The sequence below is a fragment of the Mchenga conophoros genome, linkage group LG23 (assembly GCF_057382185.1).
Source record: "Mchenga conophoros isolate Kocher_MC1m ecotype Shallow Benthic linkage group LG23, M_conophoros_male_GT1.1, whole genome shotgun sequence".
NCBI lineage: Eukaryota > Metazoa > Chordata > Actinopteri > Cichliformes > Cichlidae > Mchenga > Mchenga conophoros.
This window is the reverse complement of record NC_140547.1, coordinates 8,008,703-8,034,089: the sequence shown is the minus strand read 5'-3', so window position 1 is coordinate 8,034,089 and position 25,387 is coordinate 8,008,703. Positions and strand designations below refer to the sequence as shown.

Below are 25,387 nucleotides of genomic sequence, written 5' to 3'. Positions count from 1 at the left end.
CAAACACAAGATTTAGAGCCTGTTGGACACAGTACAGAATATCTCATTACAATACACAGTAAAAGTGAGACTGTGATCTTGTAGTGTTGTCTGTACGCCTGCAGGAGTCTTACACAGCTGCTGACAGCGTAACTGCAAACAGGTAACCAGCAGAGACAAAGCCTCGCGAGCGATGATGGCATCTTTGATGGAGACACTCTGCTGTCTGACACATATCCCTGCATGCAATGCTGTTGGTGTGGTCTCGCCCTCGCTACTGGAGCTGCAGTTACTCCCTGCAAAACACAAATACATTTACTTTCAATTCTTTAGGTTTAGTTTCAGTAAAATATTTTGAGCGTGACCTATTAATAACCAACAGTCAGCATTAGTCATAAATTAAAAATGAAGTTGTACAAGCCACATCCACTGACTGAAAAACATGTAGCTAACACCATAAGTTATCTACTTGGTAGACTTACAGAGACAAACAGACAAAATGTGTAATGATTGTTTTTTCTTTGTCTCACCAGTGCTGCTGACTCTAGTGCGTACTCCCTGGGGCAGAAGAGAGCCATGCGTCTCTCTGATTGGCTGTGGGCTACCGACTAGATCTAATCGACCTGCTGCAGCCGCCCAGGTCAGACGCATAAAACAGGCCACTGTGGAAGTGAAGTCCCCCACTTCCATGGTCTATAAAAGAAACAGCAGCAGATAGAGCATCTGGAGTACTTTACATTTACTGGACACCAAATTTATCCTAGAAATAACCTCAAAATTGAAATTATTTCTACCATACCTGAATAGCGACACGTGCAGCAGGTATGATTTCTTCAACTCTTATGGATGATCGCTCAGACAAAGACATCTGTCTGTAGGAGGACTTCTCTGGAGTGCCACATAGAGAGAGCTGTCGCCCTGCTCGCCCAGCATTACGAAACGGCCGAGATGATAGCGCATCGCCATCCCTGATGACATCATCGTCCAGTACAGCAGGCATGCTTTGACCAACCAGAAGGAACCTGCAAACAAAGCCCATTCAGTTAGAAGTTTGGCATAGTATGTGATGATTATATAAACCTTGTATGTTTGTGACATGTATTGCACCTGGCCAACTGAAGACAGATTGAGTAGACCCCTTGTCTGGTCTCATAGTCCACTTCTGATGGGATGGAGTCTCTCTGCATAACATTTACCACCAGACTGCAGAGGTGACAAACAGAAACACAATACTCAAGACTAAAAATAAAAAGATGCCATAAGGCATTTTGGATAGAAGCATATGCCATGTGGAATATATGTACTGGTGTATAATGTAGCTTGACAACTATGCTGACACCTCCTACAGTGGCTCAAAGCAAACAAAGAACAGCAATTGTTTTAAAGGTCTGTTGTTTGTGGTGCTACCTGAGGCCTCCTGCTTTCAGGAAATTCTCACAGAAGGATTTGCTGCTTGTTTTGGCCATCTCATCATCAGATGTGGGCATGAGTTTTGAACTCAACACCTAACAAAGACATAGGAGAGAAAAAGGAAAAGAGATGAAAACTGATGTCATGCAGCTTAGTCAACTTTAAAACAGGGAATTTTGCATTTATATACGTATTTGGGGTTTTACGTTTAAATATACCTCAAGGTTGTATAGCACTCTGAATGTGGACATGCCAGGGGCTGAAGATCTAAAAAGGGACTCCAAGATGGAAGCAGCACTGGGCTGATGTTGCTGCTTGGAGGACATAGAAGGAGAACGAGAGCCTGCACCCTGGCCGAGGGTGAAGAGCGTTTTCTAGAGAAAAGATACACAAAAGATAGAAAATAACTCCCTCAGACAACGGATAAGGCAAAGAAATGCACACAAGAGAAATTTGTTTAGACTTATAATAAACCCTCCTCCAAAAGCAGAAAATTAAAAATTTCAGAGGTTTATCGTTCTGCATTAAGCACTGTTAATAAGAAAAGAGTTCAAGTAACCTGATGGCTCCAGACGCTGGATTCTTTGGGAACAAAGTTGTCAAGTGCATCCTGTACTTCAGGATCTGTTGGAATGAGCAGCAGCAACTTCCTCACACGCAGAGTGATCCTGGAAAGTACAAGAAATATCCAAATACATAAAAAGGGTTATTAACTGCCTTTGGTCTTAATACATGAATTATGAAATAGTAGTGACTTAAATATTAATTACCAATCACTTTTTACCCAGCTAAACATGCATGCAAGAGTCTCTGTCTATGTTTTTATGCATTTTTGTATCTACACAAATTGCTTCAAAATGAGGTGATGTAAATAGCTAAATAGCGTCTTCTGTTGTCATATGGAAGAAATATTACCTTACCTGGACTCATCAAGGTTTGCTAGCTGGTAAAGCATCTCAAACACATTACAGACCAAAGCCATCACAACTCCAGGCAGAGACTTCTCCTAGAGACACAGAAATGTACGCACTTTGCATTAGAACCAGCGGAAAGTTTAATGGATGCACAATTTGCAGTTCTAACCATGTCTATGATGGTACCTGCTCTAGGGCATAAGCAGAGTTGAAGACAGCAGAGCTGGAACTGCTGGAGGCAGAGGCTGAGGACTCGGAGCTGCCAGAGGGCGTGCCAGTGCCTGAGCTCTTCACAGTTAAGCTCTGCTCATCGCTAAAGCCAAGCTGAGACAGCAGCTTATGGTCTCGATTCATGGTCAACTAATACACGTTGGAGGTGCAGTAAAAGGACAATGTGAGAGAAAAAACAAAACAAAATTAATTTTGTTCAAGGACACACAACAGGATAGTGGACGACCTTCCCCAGACAGGCACTGCACTGAATCATCAACACTTACCACACTATCATTGGCAAAGATTTGGACATTATCCACTGGACAGCTCAAGTGCTCAGATATCTTCCACCGGATACTTCCTACTGTTTCATTACTGTGAGTCTGTACAACAGACAGACGAGTAAAATTAGCCATTTCCTCTGAAGACCTGAACTGTGCACAAAAGGGCAGAAGTTTATAATACCTCTAAGGTAAAAGTGTCTTTGGTTGACTCGTAGGTGATGTGAAGAGTGACAGGGTGTCCATTGAAAGAGGCCCCGTGAGGTAGAATAGTGCGAGGAACTGAGTACATATCCTACACAGAAATACACAAAAACATGAGGTTAAAAAAACCCATTATAGCATAATCATTTTTATTTACACGTGTAATGAAACCTTGGAGACAGAGTGCACAGCTTACCTCTATAGTGATGACATAGCGCTCAGCCAACAGCAGCAGTCTTTCAATTATCACCAGCTTAGTGGATCTGGAGGTGGAAATTCACAGAAGCGTCTCAACAATAACAAGCATATTTATACTCAAAACATTTTATCCATCACTAACATGCAAGATAAATTATATAAACACAAATGTATTTTAATAGGTTTAGTAACTATGTTCTTACCCAAACCCCCCTCTGTACCTGGATGGTGATTGTACAGATGTGGCCACAGTCGGCATGGCCGTGGCTGTCAGCATCTTGGTTGCTTTAGTAACAGCATGTGTCAAAGTAGGCCCACCCAGTGCCGAACTGGCTGCCTAAAAGAAGAACAAGAAATGTGCTGCTGGATCCCACTTTCTGTGAAATGGCACAATCATGCTAGTAACATATTCAACAGCTTACCTCTAGTCGTTTGTAGCAATCAGCAATGAACTTCTTGTGCAAAGACACAGAATCCTGTGAGGAGGAAGATTTATTTCTGCGTGTGATTTCTTTGTTTCAAAAACAGCCACAAAGCAGTAATTCAATTTTTATTATTGGAATACTTCTGATCATTTCTCATCAAAGTGAGGAGTGAAAACAATAGGCAGTCTGCAGCATCTTAAAAGGAAAATTCTTCCCAGGATAAAATATGCATATTCCCTCTGGTCCGTGTAACTTATCCACCTAAATTGTTCTGCTTTGAGTTTCCCAGTTTTGGATAGAGGGAAAAGAGATGACTGCCTTGTCTAGAATATAAAGGAACCAGAGAGCACATCCTTTTGGGGATTCAAAGTAATAGGTTCATTAGAAAGGAATTAATTCCAACACCAAACTGCTCACAATAAAGGTAATGACTTTTTTTGGGATCATGTAAAGAGACATTGCTGCTGATTTTAATGTGAACTGTCCTGTTAAATGACACTTCCACTCTCTTTAGAAGCAGTGCTAAAATTAAGAGGCCAGAGCAATAAATGCAAAAATATACTCAAACCTTCTTCATCTTGGGATTGAGGTTGGTGTAGCTATATGTAATAATCAGTTGGATTGCTTCATTGGCTATTTCTTCATCAGGGGTCTCCATGGCGATGCGCCAGATAAAGTCCATCCCTGCCAAGTCAATGCGCTCCACACACTGAAATCAAAGCACATAATACTTTAAATCTAAATGTCAACCAAGATGTATTTCAGTATTCTTTTCCTTTGCACGCTGAATGGTTCACTGTGTACTAAGGATCAAAAGAGAGAAAATGAAAGCTGACCAGCTGAGTTCCTTGGCGTTTTAGTCGATGATCACAAAGGTTGACATTCTCAAAGAAGGTCTTAAAAAGATTAAAACCTGAAACACATACAAAACATGTTAAATACATATTTATAATCCACTGCTGTGGGTCAATAATGTATCACCATAGAGTATCTCTCACCATTCATGGTGATTTCATAGGGTTCCAGTTTTAAGATCTTCTCCTTGAAGAGTTGCTGCTGAACATCACTCTCAAGGTCATGTTGCCCTTTTGTGAACCACTCAAAACACATCTGCACACACAGAAACACACTGTGTTAATCTCAGTTACAGTGAATTTTAGAGACAAATGAGATGGACTGGCTTGAGTTCTACCAAACTGAGCCTAACACAAAGACTAAATGAATGATCTGTTAAAGGCTGGAGGTAGTTAAACATTTGATTCTAACCACTTGTGCCCAGAATGATCTCATACTATTGGAAAGGGCAGAAACCTGCCTCCAGTTCTTTCTGTCCTTTTGTTGTTTTTTTTGTTCTCATACAAAGAAGCACTTGATAAAGCTAAACTTTACTGGATGATACATTGAGAAACCTAAACAGAATGGATGTCACTTTCTTGCCAGCTTGCTCTGTATTTAAAACTTGTATGAACATTCCTTTTATTGTGCTTTAAAAGGAAGAGGTAAAGTTTGTGCATTCCTCAAGATCAGTTATCCAGAGAAAGGAGGCTGCAATGATAAACAAATGGCCAAAGGCAAGGTTTCATTTGCAATGACTGTTTTTATACCTCACGGTCAAGTTCACAAACATCCGGCCCTGACACCAGGCACTCCCACAGCTCCTTGGCTCTGTTCCAGACCAGGTAGAGGCTAGCTTCCTGGAGAAAGAAGGCCAGGAAGCGCAGGTGGCTGTCCAGATACTAAAGACATATTGAAAGAGAAATGTGTTATCTTGTAACACTATCAATATGTAACATTATGTTCTTCAGGTGTAAACCTCATTCCAGCTAAGGGAAACTTGCATATTACCCACATTAATTTCTAATTATGCAATTAATCAAAATATCCAGCAATACAGCTCCCAGGAGGAGCAGAAGGCTATTACGTTTTAGTCAGTGTACTCAGGTCATTTACACATTTTATTTGATTTTTAAATACATTTATTCAGTTGTAACCTGGGGGGGCAAACAGAGGAGACAGGAACTATGGAAAATATGCATCCAGCAGATATTTTACTTATGAAGCTATAGTCACTAGTCAAATCCCTTAATAATGGTTTTGGTCATTAGCAGTAGAAAAGATGTTGAGGTTTTTATCTTATTTTTTAAAATATTTTTCCTTTATCTATTATACATTTACAAATCTTACTCAGCAGCATTTAATATCTGGGTATCAAAGTGTGTAAATATTTTAACTTAACTCTTGTGCAGCCTATATTCAACAATGTAATTTCAACACTATCAAAATCATCCTCAGTAATAAATATTCACACATTTCCCTGCATGAAGCTAACAGTAACCTGAGTGTTCATTACTGTGGTGGATCACAGGATGATAAATGACTGTTTACTGATCAGTCTCTTATGTGTCGCTGTATATAGATTTTCTTTATTTAAACAGTAAATGTTAAGTTACTGCAGCCTGACATTTGCCTTTATATTCAAAGAGTCACACTGTTATAAGGCACATGTTCTTATTATACATTAAACTGATCTGAGGATGAAACCACATTGCTGTGTTTGTTTTTACAATGATGACAGTTTGATCACGAAAAACGTCCTGGGTTAAAAAAAAAAGTTGGAGTATCTAACCTGGATTTTGAGGTTTGTAAATATTCAAATTTCTGTGAATCACTGTGATAAAAGAGAGCAGCTTCAAGCCCAGCAGGATGGGATATATCAGAGAGGAACTCTGGGTTTGATCAAGAAAAGCTCTCAGGGATGTCTCACTGACATCACTTTTTGATGTCAGTGAGAGCGAATATCCCTAATATGGCCATCTCACGCACACAGCTCTAGCTGTGAGAATGTAAACTGTTCCCACATGCTGTTTAAATCTTTTGTTTGTGAGGGAGCTAAAACAGCCTGTTTTAGACAATGGTTGAATTAGCATGACCCAGTGTGAAATGAATGAGGATTATTTTGAAATATGAGTCATGCATTGCTAATCTAGTAGCGAGTCCATGGATTCTATAGGGTTGGAAATGAGCATTATAGGTCACCTTTAAATTAAAAAGACAGACATACCTCCTGGTAGGTGTATCGTCCATCTACCAGGGTTGAGCCTGAGAGGCCGCTGTTACCAGCAGCTGTCACGGCAAGTCGATGGCAGCATACAAGGGATCCTGTGATTAGTTTGACAATCTCAAAATTCTTCTTCAAGTCTTGGATGATGCTCTGTTGGGAGACAGAGGGAATGTTAACTTAAACACAACGTAGAGCAGATTATTCAGGTGTGCATTTATATATGTTTTTATGTGTCACCTTGTCTTGTTTCTGGTATGTCTGCTTGATGAATGAACGGGTTATCTCATGCAGCTGACGGAGAGCAGGAACAACCCAGACCGCCTGTGGACTGCTCTGCTGTGAAGCCTGTTGAGATAAATAGATACACATGCGTGCATATCAGATGATGATATTTACTAAATCACAAAGCAAACACAGACGCTTGTTACAAAAATAGAGGTCAGCGATGATCTTTATGAATCACTTTTAATTTTATGTAACTGTTTTGTCATCGTAGACTTACTATTTTTGTAATTAAGGGCGTTGTTAAAACAAGAAGGGAAAAAGGAAAATCAGAGCCAGAGATTTAAACCACGGAAGATCAAATCTGCCACTTTTAACCCTCATCCTAGTGTTTCAGGTTTGCTTTTTGTTTTTTTTAAATGACGTTGATAATGATTTAAAATCTGTTTCCTGTCTCTGCTTTGATGAACACTTTTTAAAAAATACAAATATTTTGGAGTCATGAGGGATTTCAGTCAAAAGTACCCATTTGCACCTATGCAGGAACTACTTATCTCAGGTAATGGTTGCCATGGGTCCTAAATTAATTTACCTAGCCACCAAGCGGAACTCTCTTAGTCATTTTAAAGAACAAGAATGGCATTGCTGCATTCATTGTCTGTATGGGGAAACTTCCCACACTGAAAGTTTTCAGAACGTTAGCAACATCGCCAAATCTGCTTGAAACAGCTGGGGAATGCTCTGGTTATGTTACTGCTATATTGCAAACACCAGTTGATTTGAGCAAGAATGAGTCTCCTGGGAGTTAAGAAACCTCTACTGCTGATGTGCCTGTCCAACACTGTGCTGGAAGAATCTACTTGAAAAAGGTGTTACTTTGCTCCCGAAACACAGACAGGAAGCTAGCAACTTTTTGTTCCTCCTTTTACATGCCAGCACGCGCTGATGATGACGCAAACTGTATGCTATAACTGCCTATAGTAAGGGTTTAGCTTTAGGTTTTGTGTTGCCAGCAATAAGTCAGTCTCTCTCATTGGGTGCTGATCCCTTCCAGAGCTGCTCTTTGTTACCAGTTCTGTTCATATTTATGCATCAAATCTGATGCCGAGTGTGAATTAGTTGGGACGCCGACTCCTTCTTGGGCACAAACTGCTGCCCCAAGTGGAGGACTTTCAATATCTTGGGGTTTGTTCACAAGAGAGAGGAGACTGGAAAAGGAGATTGGCAGACATATTGGTGGGGTCTTGGCAGTGAAGTGGATGCTATGCCGATCTGTTGTGGTGAAAAGAGAGCTGAGAGTGAAAGCAAAAGTACAGCTATGTTCACAAGCTCTGGGTAGTACGGTAAATGAAAGAATAAGATCACAGATGCAAGCAGTGGAAATCAGTTTCTTCTGAAGAGGATTCGTACTCAGCCTCAGAAACAGAGCAAGGAGCTTGGTCATTGAGAAAAGGTAAGAGTAGAACCCCCTCCTAGGTGATGTGTTTTGAGCACATAATGGAGACTTTGGGGAAGACCCAGAATGCATTGGAGAAATTATTTCAATTATTTTATATTGGGATCAAAATAGATCCAGCAGCTTTCGTCATATAACTACAATACAATTGATGTTTACTTAAAATTACTGAAAACTAAGGAATATCAGAATCAATTGAGCTTTTGAGTATTTAGTGTGGATTGGGCGATAAAATGCAATTTTACAAAAATCTAATAATGATCTACTTTTTAGATGACATAGGACACATAACTAATAATGCTTTGAGCAGAAAAAAATATTGCTAGTATTATAATCTTGCTATTGTGACTGGTAGTCACAATAGCAATTAATGATCCTTGCTGCCCCCAAGGACCCCAGGTCTATGTATGTCAAATATGCTGGTAGGATGAGGGTTAATGTGAAAGGCCAAATATCAAACAAAAGCCTCACTTGGGTATCCATGGTTCTGATTAGAGTCCTCGCATGAGTAAAAAATTTCCACCAAAGCTAACCAGTCATCCAGCAGATAAATCACTCATTTATTTCCACAAGCGTTCACCCAAGACAAGACCAACACCACTGTGTAATCATTAGCGAGTGCCAAAGCCCTCTTAGTGAGGCAAGCAGAAGATTAACATACACCTGGTCAAACAACCTCATGTTGCAATCATCTGTGAAATTATCAACCTGAGACCAACGAAACCCCTTTGTGGTCAAACCCCCTCCTCCACGATTGGATGCCAGGACTGAAGCAGCAAGATTGGATACACACCAGTCAGTGGAAATATAAATCATAATGGATACCTCTTTTAATTTGGCCAGTGAGTTAGATTTCTTCTTGCCCCAAGTGCCAATAAGAAATGAGCTATGAGTCTCGTTGCCTTTACTGTCTTCCTGAGTGAAGTTCTAGAGACATACATATCATTTGAAGTGGGAGATTTGTACACAAATAACAAGCAGGATTTCCAAGGATGACACACATATTTTCTTCCATGTGTGGCAACAGTCAGTCCAGCAGTCATTTTAAAATATGGTTATTGTATATAATTTCAAAATAGGAAAAGCATACATGCAACTGATATATCATGCCAATTTCCATTTCTTGTACTGTGGCTCAGTTTGTCCACTGTCAGTTTTAGTTCCCTTCCCCCTCCCTTAAAGCCTATTTTCTTCTTATTAACTGTCATACGAAATTAACAAAAGAATAAACAGAGAAACAAAAAGGAAAAAGATCTGAATAGCAGGTGGGTGAAGCTGCTGAGAAGACCATATTAAATATATCACAAAGATTTCAAAGTAGAATAAAAATATCAGAAATTGAGCATTTAAGACAGAATCCTGAGGCTCACCAGGACTATTGAACATATGCCACGTTTAGTATGAGCATCTGCGTGTGTCCTCTCTAGGGTGAACCAGTTTGTCATGTTGGACAGCCAGGATGTGCAGTACCAATTTACTGACACAGTTATTAATGACATATAAAGTACACATTTAGAAAAGGCAAGATGAAGCATAAATTCCTCACATACTTGCAGTTTATAACGTTATCTACCACATTTTCCACACTTTGAGAGTAGTTTACTTAACAGTTCAGTCACACCACTGTTTCACAATATAGTCATTAACTGACTGTATCAGCAAATCAACTAATTATAAAACCTGCATTTACAGATACCCACAGAGGGTGCTACAGATGCAGACAATGACAAAAATATAAACTAATAAAAAAAGTTTAAAAATAAATTATTCTAGATAGATGGGTACTTGTTTAAAAAGAAAGACTCCCTTCATTACAGTGGGGTACACTGTATTGCAAGAGTTTGACAAACTTATAAGGGAATGCTAACATGCAGTAAAACTGTTACTGAAGGCAGAAAAAGACCTAGATATCTAGTAGATCTGTCTAGTGTTTCATTAAAACTGCTGAGCTGCAGTTTTAAGATTCGTGACAAATGCTCCCAGTTTTTTCTTTGTGTGTGTACAAAATAAACAACACCTTTAAAGCACCGGCTCAGTGAAATGCTAAACCCCAACAAGAGCCCAAGTAAACAAAGAAAATACTATACTTTGTCTGTCTCACCTTCTTAATGTCTTCAATGCATTTAATAATGTAACTGCGTTTCACCAACTCCTTAACAGCGTAGGCATCGCTCAGAATCCCCAGGTGCTCCTCCAGGGCCTGCTGAACTAGACTGGTAGGCAAGGTGGGGAGGTGAGCCAGTTCCCACAGCACCTCTAGCACCTGGACAGATACACACACAAGGACAAGGTTGACTCAAGGGAACATCCTTATATCAAAACCTTTCACAATATCTTTACCTGTTTTTTCTCCAATTACTTTTGAATGAGCCTACCTTTGACAAAAAGACATTTACACAGCATACCTTTCCTGTTGTGGTTTCAGAGCGAGCTTCTCTGCCTATCCTCCCGATCAGGCTGAGCAGCTTTTGCCTTACACGGTCACTCTCAACTTCCCAGCTCTAAATATCATGCAAACATGTTAACATAAATATCACGCACACATGTAGAAATCTCTTCAAATATAACCTATTTTATCAAAATGTCAGAGAGTGAGCGCTGACCTTTTGTATGAGAACGAAGAGGTGAGTGAGCTGGTCAAAGCTGAACTTCACAGCAGCAGCAGCAATTATTGTATGAATATTTTCTATTACAGTTGATGATTGACCCGCCTGAGATGGTCACACACAAAAAGAAATCAATACATCCACTGAGCTGACAGGTATTTGTCACATACTTACAGATATGCACATATAAAAGCACTCAGTGCAGTTTACTGATTTTCTTTAAGAGTTATAAATAGATAAAACCGATCAGAATGAATAATAAATATGTAATAACACATGCAGTTGAGATATAAATGGTTCTTACCTGTATTCTCCAGATCTTGGAGAGTTCATCTAGTGACAGTTTACTCCCCAGCAGCTCAATGATTCCCTTAATCCTCTCACAGTACTGAGCTTGATCAATGTTACCTGGAACAAAAAGAATGAATCAGCCAAAGTTAAACTGAAATCTTAATTTCCCGATTTCTCAGTTTAAATTTATGTCAGTGGTGACTACGTTTAACTATGTCTGTGTGTTTTGCCAAGCACTCATCAAAACTCTAGTAAGTTATGTTTTAACAAACATCGTTACCTTCCAGTGCTATTGACAGGACAGAGTTCTCTACAAGCCAGTCCAGCAGTTTATCTGTGTCAATGGCGTTTTTCACAGACTTTGAAACCGTGCTCTCTTCTATTAACTTTGTCACCTGAGAGACAAGCATACAAAAATAGTCTGACATGAGCTCAGAAATGGAAGCACTCAGAAAGAAATACTTTAAAATCTTCTTTTTGAGCTGACCTCTTTGAGGGAGTTCATCTTAGTGGAGAAGTGGGGTGTTTTGAGCATACGTAGAAGCGTATCCAGCCGGAGATCATCTACCACAGTAACCAACTCCCTCTGGAACCTCATACACAATAGCTTGATGGCTGACAGCAGGTCCGGGATGCTCACCAGACGCTAGGGTTGAATAACATTTGACTGAGTCATAAAATTCTTGTGAAGTTTCAATAAAAGAACCATTTCCACACTAATTTAGTTTCCTGAACTCAAGATGAGCAGTGTTTGCACTTACCATAGTCTTCTAAGACAGTTTATTCATACTATATGATCTAGCAGGTGCCAACAAAAGTCACCAGTCCCATATTCATTCTGAACTCAAATTTACTGGGTAGCACAACTAAGAGGGCAGTGAACACATTCATCTCTGTCCTCTTTTTCTTAAAATTATAAGGAGGTATAAATCACTACCTTATCTTTAAGGTCCTTCTCCTCCAGGTTTTGTACATATGTGATCATCTTGTGGATGACTGGATCCAGCATAGGCTAGGAAAAACAATATGAAACTGTGTTGATCCCTGTGGGGTAAATGGACCACTGGAGCAGCAAAACAGTAAGAGGATACAGCAAATAAAAATAGAATATAAATCAGAATGGGGTAGAAGTGTCATGTAATAAACACAAGCGATGATTTTATCACTGGAACAAAACTACGGAGCCACAGACAAACAATGTATATACACATATATATTACTGGCAGAGGAAAAAAAAGCAATTACAGGCCAGATTCTACAACTGTGTGTCCATGTGTGTACATACCTGTACTGCTATTTTTAAGAGGACCATTTTTAACATTAGATGTTAAAAGTGTATGTAACACCCTGTCACATATTATGCACTGCAGCCTTGAACTTCTCTACCACCCAGCAGAGATCCATGTGAGAACATAAATATCAGCACAGTCAGATTAGACATTAGCAGGTTTTTAACCTGGCAGCTTCCTGGTACAAAGTCTCTGTGACTTTGAAGTGCAAATAGAAGGAAAACTAGATTTACCAGCAATCATAATGCCCACCAGTGAGTGTATGCTGCCTTGATCCAGTTAGCTCCTTTGCTTAAAACACAGTAGTTTGAATGTGTCTGAACTTGATAATATCCTTCTGGGTGCTACATGTGAGAGCTGTGCATAAGTATCCCAACCCAAGTGTCTGACACTAATCGAAATCAGCTTAGGACACATAGGCCAGTCCTCACTTTATCCTACAAGGGGCCATTAAAGGGCTAAGACATTGTTTTAAGGTAGAAATGTATAGTGAGCATCATTTAGTGTGTGTGTCAGGGAGAGTAGATAAGGTAGCTCACCTGGACAAGACTGGAGTTAAGGTATTCAGCACAAACTCCGAGGGGTTGGACTAGAGCAGATACATACTGCATGGACAGATGAAAAAAAGTATAAACAAGTCAAGAAAGAAAGGAAAGGGAGGAAAATAATTTATCAGCACCAGCTTTGATTGTCTTAAGAATAATTCACTGACTCTGAAGCATTGCTAAAACTCACTAACAGATGTGTGCAAGACTTTTTATGGCATCACAACATCACTCCTCCTGATGTAAAATGTGTAGGGTAGAGATCAACCTGCATTTAAACACATGAGTGCATGTGAGCGAGAGGGAGTGACTGTTAACACATGCGTGGATGAGTATCGAATACCAGAGCCCAGCTGTCATTTGTCATTCACTGCTAAATCAAGAGAGGCTAATGAAAGCTTCCTGTGTTCCTGTCAGTTTTTTGACTATCCTCCATCTCTGCCTTCTGCAAGTATCTCCCTCTCCTCCACCTTCCAACTCTACCCTTCCACCCTACATGCCTTCCTGCTCAAAGCACACAAATGAATGTGTCACCCTTGGTAGTAAATAGAGAAGTGAGCACTACTCGTTTTTTTTTTTACTTTCACCATCATCCAATGTGCCTCTAGTGTGTTAGGGATCTAACGGCTTACACACTCTGCTGAGCTCCCACTGCAACTGCAGAGTGCAACTGTGGTGTGCAATGAGTCTTTGCCTTATTAAAATGCTAATGGTTAGAGGGTGTGTGTGTGTGTATGCACGCGCACTGAATTAATGGCCATGCGCTGCTGAGGTTCCGGCCAGGTTCCCAGAAGGAAGCATCAGTACAAGGATGCCTCAGAACACATAAAACAACAGAGCATTTCAACCATCACACAGTAGGAGGATGCAGGACTGTGTTTGTGTTTAAGTGAATATTACAAAGAGTGAAAGAAAGAGAGAGAGACATTCAGCGCTGTGCAGCTGAGAGCACTGAGTTCAAACATGATGACCTTTCGCCTGCATAGACTGTCTCAAAGTACTCTGTCAGTCTTAAGAAATGCCTGGAAAAAGATGATAAGAAGACGTAAAAACAATAGTTCTTACAGCTATCTCAATTTCCTCAGTGTTGAGTTTCGTCTGGATGGCAGTGAATCCTCCCAGCTCTCCAAACTTGACAAAAATTACAGAGAGAAAGGAAACATGAGGCAAAACTGATATAACTCTGGTATATATTTATGGAGACAATATCTAAGTGGTGGTTTATTACTCACTCGATTCACCAAATCAACCAGCCAACCATGGGGCTCCTGAAACAGATCACTATGATTTAAGTAAATGCTTTCAGCAATGACACTGAAAATTCTCATGAGACATACACATTAAGTTTTCAAGCAGCTGCTGTGTGTCAGCCACCCATGGTCTCTTGACCCTCTGCGGCTCAGTTATGCAACACTGAAGAATTGGTCTGTCTGAACCTTGAACATGACTATACACCATAAACAAATTCTTTAACATGTAAACATATATAAATACTTGCCAATGCATCTGGATTAACTGCCACACATACAGCACAATACTACAATGCTACAGTACAATCTTATAATGCTTCACAGACAAATTGGTCTTACTTTCTGATAGGCGTTGCTTGGAGAGACGGCAAACATGTTAGCCTCGTCTCCAAAAACTTCAGCCCAATTTCTCTGACAGGCCTTCATCCGGTTCTTAAAATGGTACTCGTTGTCAGGATTAAGGGCCTGCGTGTAAGAAGAATTACACATCATAAATATTTATTTTTATTTCCCCTCATACGTATGAAATAAATTAGCTTTTTTTTTTTTAGTAAAGCTGAACAAAACCCAAAATAAATGGAATGACACTGAACCACAGTGGTTAATAACATTTTGAATAAGGTGATTATAAAAAGAAAAAAGACAGTAAATGAGATACATAAGCATCGTAACAGGAAGGTTTTCTATCATTTTAGGAAAACATTACTAAGTGAGACGACGCACCATGGTCAACACTCCCATCAGGTTTACAGGTACAGGGTCCTGCTTCACCCTCTCTGCAACCAGTTCCACCAGCAACATGAGCATGTTGTAGATTCCCTCATGAATCTCTGTGCCCCATTTGTGTACGGCACTGCTGGTCAGTAGCTGGTGATAATGAACAAGGCATGTAGAAAGGAAGTAAGTCAGTTATGCTAAATATTCAAAGAGGCACCTTGACTTCAGTTTCTCTTTTGCTTACCTTTTTAAAGGCCTCTGGCATGCAACGATCCATAAAGCGCTTGCAATTCTCATCAGCGTCAGCAAGACCTGACAGGGAAGGAGAAGTTGGATTCACACATCTAAACTTGGAGAATTTTTGGCTGTCAGATTAGTTACATATTGAGTCATGCGACACAAGTGGCCGAAATAACAACATGTGAAAAACACCCGATGGTCCAAACAAAACACGCCACCCACATAATAACGCAAATGTAGTTTACTGCAGACCTTAAAAACAACATTTTCATCACCTCCACACACGCAGTCTTACCATGTCGAGCAAGGCAGGAGGAGGCAATGAGACACTTGCCCAGGGACTCCTCTCTCTTGTAAGGTATGGACCAGTGGTCAGTAAAGACTCGACTTTCCAGTTCATACAGGTTGGTGGTGGGAAACTCCATGCTTCCCCCAGAGCAGTTCCCATTCTCATCATTGCTCCTCTGTAACACACAAACACAACAAAATTGTGACATAAAGCAGAGGGTGACTGCATTTCATACGGCTCATCCCATTGTTTTATAATGACACTGCAAATGTCCTCTGTGTGATGCTAGGATAATACAAATGGCCTCTGGCGATGATAAAGTCTGACAGGATGATGCCTGAGTCTTCTCCTCTCTCTGGGAGAGGAGCGATAGCAGTCATTTGGAAAGTGTGTCCTCTCCTCTATGATCTGCCCTTCATCTCTGTAATATTTTTATCTTTCTATTTCCTCCCAAGAAGCTTTCAGAACAAATTAAGGCAGGTGCTTGTTAGTAAGTCCTTTGGCAGCAATTAAGTCTAAAGAGTGGTGATGTGTAAGTCAGGGTGTGAGAGCTAGACAGTCAAGTTCAATGAATACCCTGCCAAATGACATGACACTGTCTTGTTAGCTGTATGATGGCGTCATGCCTGAGCAGGTAATAAAGAGAGAGCTAAAATTCAACTCATTTAGAGTCAAGTTTTATACCATCTGTAGTTATGATTCACAGAGCAGAATTAAGGCTCAGCTGGAATAAGAAGACAGAAGAAGGCAGTGGCAGTGAAGCCTAGGAGTCTATGTGGTAAAAGCAAAAACAGTTAAAGGGTTAGTAAATTATTTATGCCATAAACTTGCTTACATATTCATGAGGTCAAGTGTATATTTATGATTAACCTTCACAGCCTCTTCCTCTCAAACAGTGCTGCCCAGCCAATTCATTCAACATTTAAGGATGGCGCAAACTAGGTGCAGATGTTAAAGTAATAACTGAACCTAGAGCTGGGCGATATGAGATTTTTTCATATCACGATATGTTTTTTTCATTTCAGGCGATAACGATATCTATCACGATATAAGCCAAATAACTATATTTGTAAGATTTAAATGTGCCGTTGCTCACAAGTAAAATGTGAAATAATCAGCAGCTTGTTTTGATTTAAATATTTATTTCCTATAATAAGTTCAACAGGGTAGATGTACTTAAGGAACATGAGACTTTTTCAGATAAATAAAGGCAAATATTGCAAACTACACAAAAGGCAGCCGCTAAAGCGTTTAAGTTTCAAAATAGAACAAACAAAACAGACTAAATTGTCAATTCCACTTAGAAACAAAATATTAATTGTAAAAATAAATCTTAGTTTGTGTTACAGAAGAACAGACAAAACTGACTAACTTTTGTCAATATCAAATAAACTGAGAACTAAAAGGAAATTCTCAATCTCTCCTTGTTGTATAGCTTAGCTTTTCAAACAGTTTTAACAGTTACTTTAGTCTGACAAAAGCCGAATGACGAATTAGCGCTTCCAGTCAGAGACTGAGGCTACATCCACACGTGCACGGGTATTTTTGAAAACGGAGATTTTCCGTTTTCGTTTTAAAAAATAATCCCGTCCACACATAAAGGCAGAAATGAAGGAAAACGCTGCTATGAACATGCCAAAGCAGCAGGTGGCGCTAGATTCCTAACCGTACCGAAATGTTGGCCAATCAGAAGTCTAGAAGCCTCGGTGGGAAAAAGTAAACAAAGCTGGGGCATAGAAGAAGAACCGAGTCGTATGTGTGGACGGACAGTAACTGTGTGTATATGTAAGCATTTAAACACTGCAGAGAGTAGAATTAACAGTATTGTAGAAATTCTTTTCACCGAAACAATAACGTGGCGCACAGTGTGATGCATGCACCAGTTTATTGTATTTCCAGACTTGCTTTCGGCACAATTTACAGTGCACGCTACTCTGTTTTTTGTCAGACTTGAAATAGCCGAAATACCTTCACACAACGGAACTCCTATGGCTCTTCCGTTCGACAATCTCTCCGGCATTGAAACCATCATCTGTTTTCTCTTCGGTCACGCTCGGTTGATTTTTCTAGTCGGCACACTCATTTCCTCCATTACGCGCTGGCTCCATTACCCCCTGGCTGCTTCCCAAACAAACACGTGCGGCTTGGCACTTGTGCTGTACGTAACAAGTCACGCGACGTGACGCTGCGGCTGTGATTGGTTCGGCTCTGCGCTACTTAGTTTGGATTGGCTAAACTTTTATTTTTTTTATTTTTTTTTTATTTTAAGAGGACAAGAGCGGCGAGGTCTATCGCGATAGCTTAATTTCTCTATCGAGTAAAAGTTATATCGCGATACATATCGTTATCGTTCTATCGCCCAGCTCTAACTGAACCATTTAATAAAGCTTGACCTGCTGTGTTACATTGGAAATTATGTTAAACTACAACTGCGCACTAGGATTCAACTTCCACTACATTATGACTGTAACAAACTATTAGAGACCATTGCTCATGTGGAAGCTGCACAGTATAAATATTAATTAGCGGTACAGTTAAATATAGTTATATACATATTAACATAAACAGTGGTCAGTGCATTCAGTACATGACTGTCCTGCATATCAATGTATATGAGAAAATATTATTAATCAATCACAGAGAGGAGAAGAGGAGGCAAAGGGAAAGATAAAGCATAAAGGATAAAGGAGGAGCATCATATTTCATCTCTTCCCTTTCTTAGAAAATTAAATACGACAGATAGATGAGAGGAAGAAAAGCTGGAGAAAGACTAAACTAATACAGATCTTTGGAAACACCCCAATGAAAGAGCACAACTGGCAGAATTACGTAACCACAAGTCAATGCCCTGTTTCAAAGAAGTACAATATAGGGAAAACCACAAATCACCATGAAACATGCACTAGGCTCCAATACTTTCAATGCTTCCAGACTTAAGGGCTTTAGAGGGAAAAGGCTGAAAAGCACTGCATGCGTGTGGCTGGCCTGGACAATGAGGTAACTCAGTGCCACTGTTACTATGCACCCGCAATCCTCCTGGGATCCTCTGCAAAAACTGCAACGTGTTTGTGTGTGTCAGGGACACTGCAGGGCTATATTTAGGAGCATGACATGAGGCCAAAGACCTATGACAGCCTTCATGAACATTAATACAAGAAACAAGGGAAGAGAAGAGGGCAAATACAGCACTTTCCAACTTTGGATTATTCTCTATAACTTTATAATTTTTGTAGGAATGAGTGAGATTTATTTCTCTGTAGTATATCAAATACGCCACACACACACGCACAGACACATTTATATAGCAATTACAATAAATGCTCAACTAGTAAATAGTAGCAAATATGTTTGGTTGGAAAAAGATTCAAATTGTACTTCTAACTTTTTCTGGCAGATGAACAAACAGGGGGAAAATGGGATTAAATAACAGGAGTTACTTGGTGGTAAATTAATCTGTAACAACATCATTATTAGAATGTTTTTAAACATAGGCTTCTTATTGACCTGTGGGTGTGCTCTATTTTCTGCACACTGTGAATGCCAAGTGTTGTTTATATTACACTTACTAAAACAGCCTGTAATAAACCACCACCGTGATAACGGGGTAGAAGAAAAAGCAGGTGTAAACAGGAACAGGTCAGTAGTTTATGTGTACTTATTCTATTGACCCACAATCACAGCATCTCACTACAATCAAAGGGACACAACAGGTGGCTATCAAGTCTGAATCAATAACCTCACAAATTGAAGGACTGGTCACTTTCAATAGCCTTAAGTTTTTGCAAATCTATAAAAGCAATGGGTTTGAGGTTAGGTTTGTGTTTAAGGTGTTCAAGGTGTCAGGTGAATCATATGTAGATGGGCATCTGCGGTTTACTGTAATAGCACATAAACGCCGTAAATTAGGACAAAGTGTTAAGACCTGTAGGTAGGTAAATTACTGTGAAAGAACTAGTGACTGGTATTTTTCAATCAACTGCAACCCTTCTCATACACGCAATATGTAAGAATTATCAATGAATGACACAAAAATAGATACTCATATGATGTCAACTGACATTATGAATAGAAAAATAATCAAAATGGCCACGTATGCTTAAAAATGAAATTGCGAAACCGCTCTAAGCCCGGTTCGAGTGGACTGCAATTCCTACAGGAGCGGAGCAGTCTGATAACCATCCAGCTAACGTTAGCTAACACATGCAAAGCAGACATAAGAGATCAAACTGTCTGCCTGCAGGCTGACTGGCTGATAGAGCTGTTTACCTGTTACCAGAGGTCCCAGCTGAAATCTCTAACTGCAATCCCCCAGAGTGATGCCTCTGTGCTCCTAACCTTGGTCCCCTTACTGGCGCGTTTAACTCTAAACTAACGTTAGCTAGCCTGCTACAAGCTAACCGCGTTAGCTTTTATGTTCAAAATAGGCTTTCAGCGCAATTTTTAAAGGAACGAAGCTTATCAATCACAGGCAACTCTCTTGCCCTCTCCATTAGTATCGAACAGAATTTCACCTCCTGCTCTGACAGTTCGCGTTAGGTGCATGTAGCACTGAAGATGCTAAGTTTAGCCAGTTAAATGGGCGAGCCCACTCTTTCTTGCAAGCGGCAATTAGCCCGGTTTCCTCCCCTCGCTGCTTCAATTCATGGTTGCTAAAACTACAGGTTTCTCTTACCTCACTATCCACTACGTCGTGGTATGCTGGAGGAGGGTCAAACCCTCCTGTGCCAGTCCGCCCGCTGTTTTCCCCCTCTCCACTCGAGCCCAAGCCGGGGTTAGGCCCACTCTCCATCGGTTCATATCCATACCCGAGTCCGGGGCTTTCGTTCGTCAAGAGCGCCACTGCCTCGTTGATGTCATTCTTAGCCAGCCGGAGCGCTTTTCGTATCACGTCGGGGTCTGGGAAGCCCATACAGAGGAGCGTCGTTATGTGCTGCTCCTCTTCGGTCTCCATTTTTGGGGTGTCTCTGTCTAGCAGACTAGTAGTAACGGGGTTTTCGGCACAGCCCTGTAGCTGTGCACGCCGCCATGTTTACAGTCCGCTGCTACTAGCCTGTCACGATTTGCTTCGCTCACAACAGCGCCGACACAGGTGTTACGGCGACTTCTGCCTGCCAAGCGCTGCATGCTTCTCGCGGGAGCGCGCAGAGGGAAACGAAAATCATTTTATTTTGACGCAAGGCCCAATTTCATATGTAACTATTGCTTAATAATTTATTTTTAAAAATCCCAGCTGTCCCCCTTTCCTTTCACTTAAGTTTAAGTGCATTCTGGAAACGTTCACATTTCATAAACAGTCCATTTATTAAACTGATGAACAACAGCCTGAGATGTCATTTAAATGGGCTCAATGCAGTTTTGAACACTACTTAAAGAAGTCCTGACCCTTTTCTTTCCAATTTTGAACAATAATTTTTCACATTCACCTGGTCTTACAAAAAAATGACGTACTGTAGTAAAGAAAGGAAACCCATCAGTGGGATGGGTTACTTTAGTTGTGGCATGGTAAGTAAAATTATATATATATATATATATATATATATATATATATATATATATATATATATATATATATATAGAGAGAGAGAGAGAGAGAGAGAGATATGTGTGTGTGTGTGTGTGTGTGTGTGTGTAGTAAAAAGTTCAAAATTCCTGGACTCCTTTTTGCGATGTTTACATTCCCAAGCCATGCAGTAGGCCAGTTCGGGCACTTTCCTCGTCCCCTGGCCACACATTTGACATCCATTCTCAAACTGTTTAACAATAGTGTCATTTTCACTGCTGGTGTAATTATAATGTATGGCCGTCTATTTTGATTAGAAAGTAAAATAAAAATGAAAAAAGACGTTCTTTTTTTTCTAGAAAAATGAGCATTGCAACAAAATTTGAGAAACCACAGAAATATTATAAAGTATTAACAATCTTAAAATTTTGACCTACCGTGGTTATTTTCACAAATAAAACTTTTCTTCGATTAAATTTGGTGTAACCTTCTTAGGGATCAAAACACTTGGTTATAATCATGGGACGAAACATGATAAAAGGGCTATATGTAAGTTTTAAAATGGTGGCAGCTGAAGGAACAGATAATTAATTGTGAGGATCAGTTCAGATCAGACATCAGCTCATACCACCAGCACCTTACTCTGAGAATGGTTTAATTAGAAAAACCCAAGCCCAGGTTAGTTTTCTTTTGTTTTGTTCAGCAAAATGCTTTCAGACATTAACTTAGACTTAGACTTAACCTTCTTAACTGAACATTAACACGTGAGCAATGAATGTTTGAAGATATTGCAGTTTATAATAAATTGCTGTAGTTTATAAAAATGTATAATAATTTCGTTTTGTTAAATAAATAAAATAAATATTTTTTCAGGCATAAGTGCCTGATAAACCATGTTATTTAAAAGTCCAACTTTTTTTTTTACATTTATATTAAAGCTACAGAGGATACCCTTTAAATACCGAAGAGCCGTTTACTAATGAAGGGCGTGGCTTTGCCATAGAGCGCGAGAATGGGAGCGGCGGCTGTTGGTGGCGGGCGTGCGTCACGTGAACGCTCGGCTCATGTGACAGGGGAAAATCAAAACAGGAACAAAATGGCAGCAACTGGAGACGAAGCCGCTGCCATGGACAGCATATCCAGGGCACCATCGACTCATTCGGCGACTCTGAATCCGACCGCAAGTGATAGCGGTCAAGCAGAGGGCCCGGGGGATGCAGCGGAAAGCCTCGCAGCCGCTCCGAAAAAACACGGCACAAACAGTGAGTCCTGGTTTCTTTGCACTTCCCTAGCTAATGCTAATATAGCATACAGTAATCCAATTATTTAGTTTTCTATTTGTGGGTCTTACATTGTCTGCTCTACATGGCATCCTTCTTATTTGTGTAATGTGATTGTATTTTGCGTTATTTCATTTATATTGTGGCCACATTTAAGTTTGCAATTGGATTTAAAAGCTGCGCTGTGTTAATGCTGCTGCATTGTTTTCAGGTGATGGTGGTGTGGAGACAGCAGAGGAGGCTGTGGAGCCTGCAGAGCCCGATATAAACGAGTTGTGCACCGATATGTTTGAAAAGATGGCCATCTTCTTGCAAGGAGAACTAACAGGTCTTATTTTTTGAATATTGGAAACACTCGCATTTTCTTTTCAAAGAATGAAACAGTTATATTCTTAAATGTCAAAGCCATAGGGCCAGTTGCTGATGTTCTTTGCTACTCGTATTCATTCTTACCCATTTTTCTCTAAATGTTCTCCCAATCTCCTTAGGCACTTGTGAGGATTACCGTCTATTGGAGAACATGAACAAGATTACTAGCTTGAAGTATATGGAAATGAAAGACATTAGCATTAACATCAGTCGTAACCTACAGGATCTTAACAACAAGTGTGAGTACAAAAAACTAAAAAAAACTAGCCCCATAATTTTCATCTGTTACTGGAACTTGTAATATAAGAAGACTTGTCTGGTGTGCATGTTTTCTTTAGATGCAAGTTTACAGCCCTACTTGGACCAAATAAACCAGATTGAGGAGCAAGTATCTGCACTTGAACAAGCTGCTTACAAATTGGATGCATACTCCAAGAAACTGGGTAAGACAGTTAATGACAGAGGTGTAAAAGTGTTTGTTCTGCACAGAGGACAGGATATCTTTTGACACAACATAACTGAATCAGAGTCAAGGATGTTCTAAAAAGCACATCTTAGGTTAATTAAAATCAACAGCTGAAAGCAAAACACATTTGGGGCAGTGTTATCCATTCTTTACTATTATAATTTTTAGATTTCACTGGTGGCTCTACATTTTTTATCTTTAAATGTAAAGTTACTTTAGGAAAGTAACTTTGTCATTGTTTGTTTTGATTTCACAGTACCATCTTTCTTTGTTTTAATTTGCTATGCCTAGTGAACATATTATTTTTTTGTTGTGTCTTTGAGAGCACAGTCAAGGTGACAGTGTAGGCTCTTTCTGTATCTGTTGGCTGTTGAGGTTATTATTTATGGTAAAGTCAGCACAATCGTGTTGGCAGCTTCCATGCCAATAGATGGCGCTGTGTCACCACAAACAATTCCTGACCTAAATATTGTAATGTTAAGGTCAAACATTATTTGATTGTTCAGTTATAGTGCAATGTATTTTTATTACAGTAGAGTGAGAAGTCATCCCTTTCTTTATCTTTATAGAGGCCAGGTTTAAAAAACTGGAGAAGCGATGAGGGGGAAGAGGCGGTAGACTGAGAGCTATGGTGCCTTCCCTTTCACCCTGCCTTGCATTCTGTTTTCCCTGCCAGTGGAGCCAGGACCTGCAGGGAGGATGTGAACTGAGACTGAAACAACAAACAGTCAGAGACACTTTGACACGTAGAAAATACCAAGGAGGAAGCAGCTGAATGCACATGAGTTAGTAATCCAGTGTTTGACTTAGATTTGACTCCAATATCACGCAGCCAAGGTATACAACGTATACCCAAATCCTTTTGCAGATTTTTTTTTTTTCTTTTTCCCCTTTGTAGAATAAAAACTCTAAATAGACGGGCTATAATAACTGCGAGATGGAGGATATATTTATTACTAATCAGATAGAAATTCAATGGAGTATTCAACAGCAATGTTATACACAATTTACATGGCAAAGCATGGTCACAGATGTGTTTTAAGAATGTGTTGGAATTCCAGTCTCCTTCCTTGGAAATTGTCTGATTACTGAGCCCTGAAAATTTCATTTGGTAGTTCTGATTTAAAATGAATGGTATAAAAAACCTTTTACACATTCACTAAAGACTTCAAGATGTTTACCAATGATGAAGCTATTGTATAGAGGGCAGTTGATAATGATGACACTTTGACCATGGAGTTTGAAATCTGGAGTTTAAAGGCATTTAATATGACTGGCTTTTTTTTTTTTTTTTTTTTTTTTTTTTTTTTTTTTGAATAAATTATGATCTGCATATCATTGGTTGATTGATAATACTTTCCTTACAACGGTACTTATTATTTTGCTTTATAAACATGTACATGAGGTGTGTATATTTTGGGTGTTTTTGTTTGTTTTAAAGCTAATGTAAATGTAATGACGAGGGGAAGGGAGAGGAGAGGTCCTCTTCAAACTGGTGGAGAGCAGCTTAATTAAAAAAAAAAAAGTGATGGTAGCCAAGGAATACAAAACTCAAGTGTAGCAGTTTATTTTATTTTTTACAATAAATAAATGTGGAAAAAACAAGCTAAAGTCCAACTATATATTATAAGTATGGGTGCAACAGTCTTGAAACAAATGCTCTAGTAGCAGCCATCGGAAACCAGTCACCTGTTCTGTCTCAGGACCCAGTAAAAAGGCCTTCACCTACTGGTGTTGGCCAGAGGGGCCGATGGCGAGATATGGCAGCCTCGCTTCTGTCAGTCTGCCCCAGGGCAGCTGTGGCTACAACTGTAGCTTGCCTCCACCAGTGTGTGAATGTGGAATTGTACAGCACTTTGAGGGCCCCGAAAAGCGCTATATAAAATGCAATCCATTATTATTATTCAAGGGTAGAGCTCCTTGGCATACATCTGTACTATCGATCCTGTTGGTCCCCTTCCTCTGCTGAAGCTCTGCTGTCTTCTTCTTTGTGCCTCATATGCACCTGCTCTCTTGACTGTCCTCACCTCCCATCTTTTATGCAGAGTGTGCACTGTTGATACTTTGTTTAATTAGGAAGATGTGAGAAGAAAGTAGAAACATTTCAAAACAAAAGCATGCAAAATATGAAGGCTATAAAACATTAAATCTTTCACCTCATGACATAAACAGTGAAAACAGG

At 39.8% G+C, this 25,387-nt stretch overlaps 2 protein-coding genes across 4 annotated transcripts in view; one reads left to right on the top strand and one right to left on the bottom strand.

Moving 5' to 3' along the window:
* usp24 (ubiquitin specific peptidase 24) overlaps positions 1-20,654 on the bottom strand; it is a 34,847-nt gene extending 14,193 nt beyond the window's left edge. Inside the window, exons 1-36 of one of the 3 annotated variants that reach the window (XM_085263638.1) lie at positions 20,263-20,654; positions 15,597-15,765; positions 15,306-15,373; positions 15,068-15,211; positions 14,684-14,809; positions 14,327-14,362; positions 14,160-14,225; positions 13,089-13,154; positions 12,198-12,272; positions 11,748-11,906; positions 11,541-11,655; positions 11,274-11,377; positions 10,967-11,074; positions 10,769-10,864; positions 10,465-10,626; positions 9,189-9,290; positions 6,923-7,030; positions 6,686-6,835; positions 5,229-5,360; positions 4,623-4,734; positions 4,461-4,537; positions 4,193-4,333; positions 3,622-3,675; positions 3,403-3,536; positions 3,198-3,264; positions 2,982-3,092; positions 2,801-2,899; positions 2,490-2,663; positions 2,310-2,395; positions 1,949-2,057; positions 1,608-1,763; positions 1,387-1,484; positions 1,087-1,182; positions 779-1,001; positions 510-672; positions 114-275 (exon numbers count right to left, since the gene is read on the bottom strand). In XM_085263638.1, coding sequence (XP_085119764.1) covers positions 114-275; positions 510-672; positions 779-1,001; positions 1,087-1,182; positions 1,387-1,484; positions 1,608-1,763; positions 1,949-2,057; positions 2,310-2,395; positions 2,490-2,663; positions 2,801-2,899; positions 2,982-3,092; positions 3,198-3,264; positions 3,403-3,536; positions 3,622-3,675; positions 4,193-4,333; positions 4,461-4,537; positions 4,623-4,734; positions 5,229-5,360; positions 6,686-6,835; positions 6,923-7,030; positions 9,189-9,290; positions 10,465-10,626; positions 10,769-10,864; positions 10,967-11,074; positions 11,274-11,377; positions 11,541-11,655; positions 11,748-11,906; positions 12,198-12,272; positions 13,089-13,154; positions 14,160-14,225; positions 14,327-14,362; positions 14,684-14,809; positions 15,068-15,211; positions 15,306-15,373; positions 15,597-15,765; positions 20,263-20,541 — 4,327 coding nt within the window. In that variant the 5' untranslated portion in view covers positions 20,542-20,654. The remainder of the gene's footprint in view (positions 1-113; positions 276-509; positions 673-778; positions 1,002-1,086; positions 1,183-1,386; positions 1,485-1,607; positions 1,764-1,948; positions 2,058-2,309; positions 2,396-2,489; positions 2,664-2,800; positions 2,900-2,981; positions 3,093-3,197; positions 3,265-3,402; positions 3,537-3,621; positions 3,676-4,192; positions 4,334-4,460; positions 4,538-4,622; positions 4,735-5,228; positions 5,361-6,685; positions 6,836-6,922; positions 7,031-9,188; positions 9,291-10,464; positions 10,627-10,768; positions 10,865-10,966; positions 11,075-11,273; positions 11,378-11,540; positions 11,656-11,747; positions 11,907-12,197; positions 12,273-13,088; positions 13,155-14,159; positions 14,226-14,326; positions 14,363-14,683; positions 14,810-15,067; positions 15,212-15,305; positions 15,374-15,596; positions 15,766-20,262) is intronic. The other 2 variants (XM_085263639.1, XM_085263640.1) reach the window with 2 other exon arrangements.
* A 1,430-nt stretch (positions 20,655-22,084) lies between these two features.
* bloc1s2 (biogenesis of lysosomal organelles complex-1, subunit 2) lies at positions 22,085-24,543 on the top strand. Its single transcript, XM_085263643.1, has 5 exons — positions 22,085-22,352; positions 22,582-22,698; positions 22,859-22,978; positions 23,078-23,182; positions 23,775-24,543. The coding sequence occupies exons 1-5, from the start codon at positions 22,103-22,105 to the stop codon at positions 23,804-23,806; spliced, it is 624 nt and encodes a 207-aa protein (XP_085119769.1). The 5' UTR covers positions 22,085-22,102; the 3' UTR covers positions 23,807-24,543.
* The last annotated feature ends 844 nt before the right edge of the window (positions 24,544-25,387 follow it).

Excerpts from the sequence above, each read along its gene's own strand:
- bloc1s2 (XM_085263643.1), top strand. The coding sequence starts at position 22,103 with ATGGGAGCGGCGGCTGTTGGTGGCGGGCGTGCGTCACGTGAACGCTCG. Across the intron at positions 22,699-22,858 it reads CTTGCAAGGAGAACTAACAG|GCACTTGTGAGGATTACCGT; the intron begins GTCTTATTTTTT and ends CAATCTCCTTAG. Across the intron at positions 22,979-23,077 it reads ACAGGATCTTAACAACAAGT|ATGCAAGTTTACAGCCCTAC; the intron begins GTGAGTACAAAA and ends TGTTTTCTTTAG.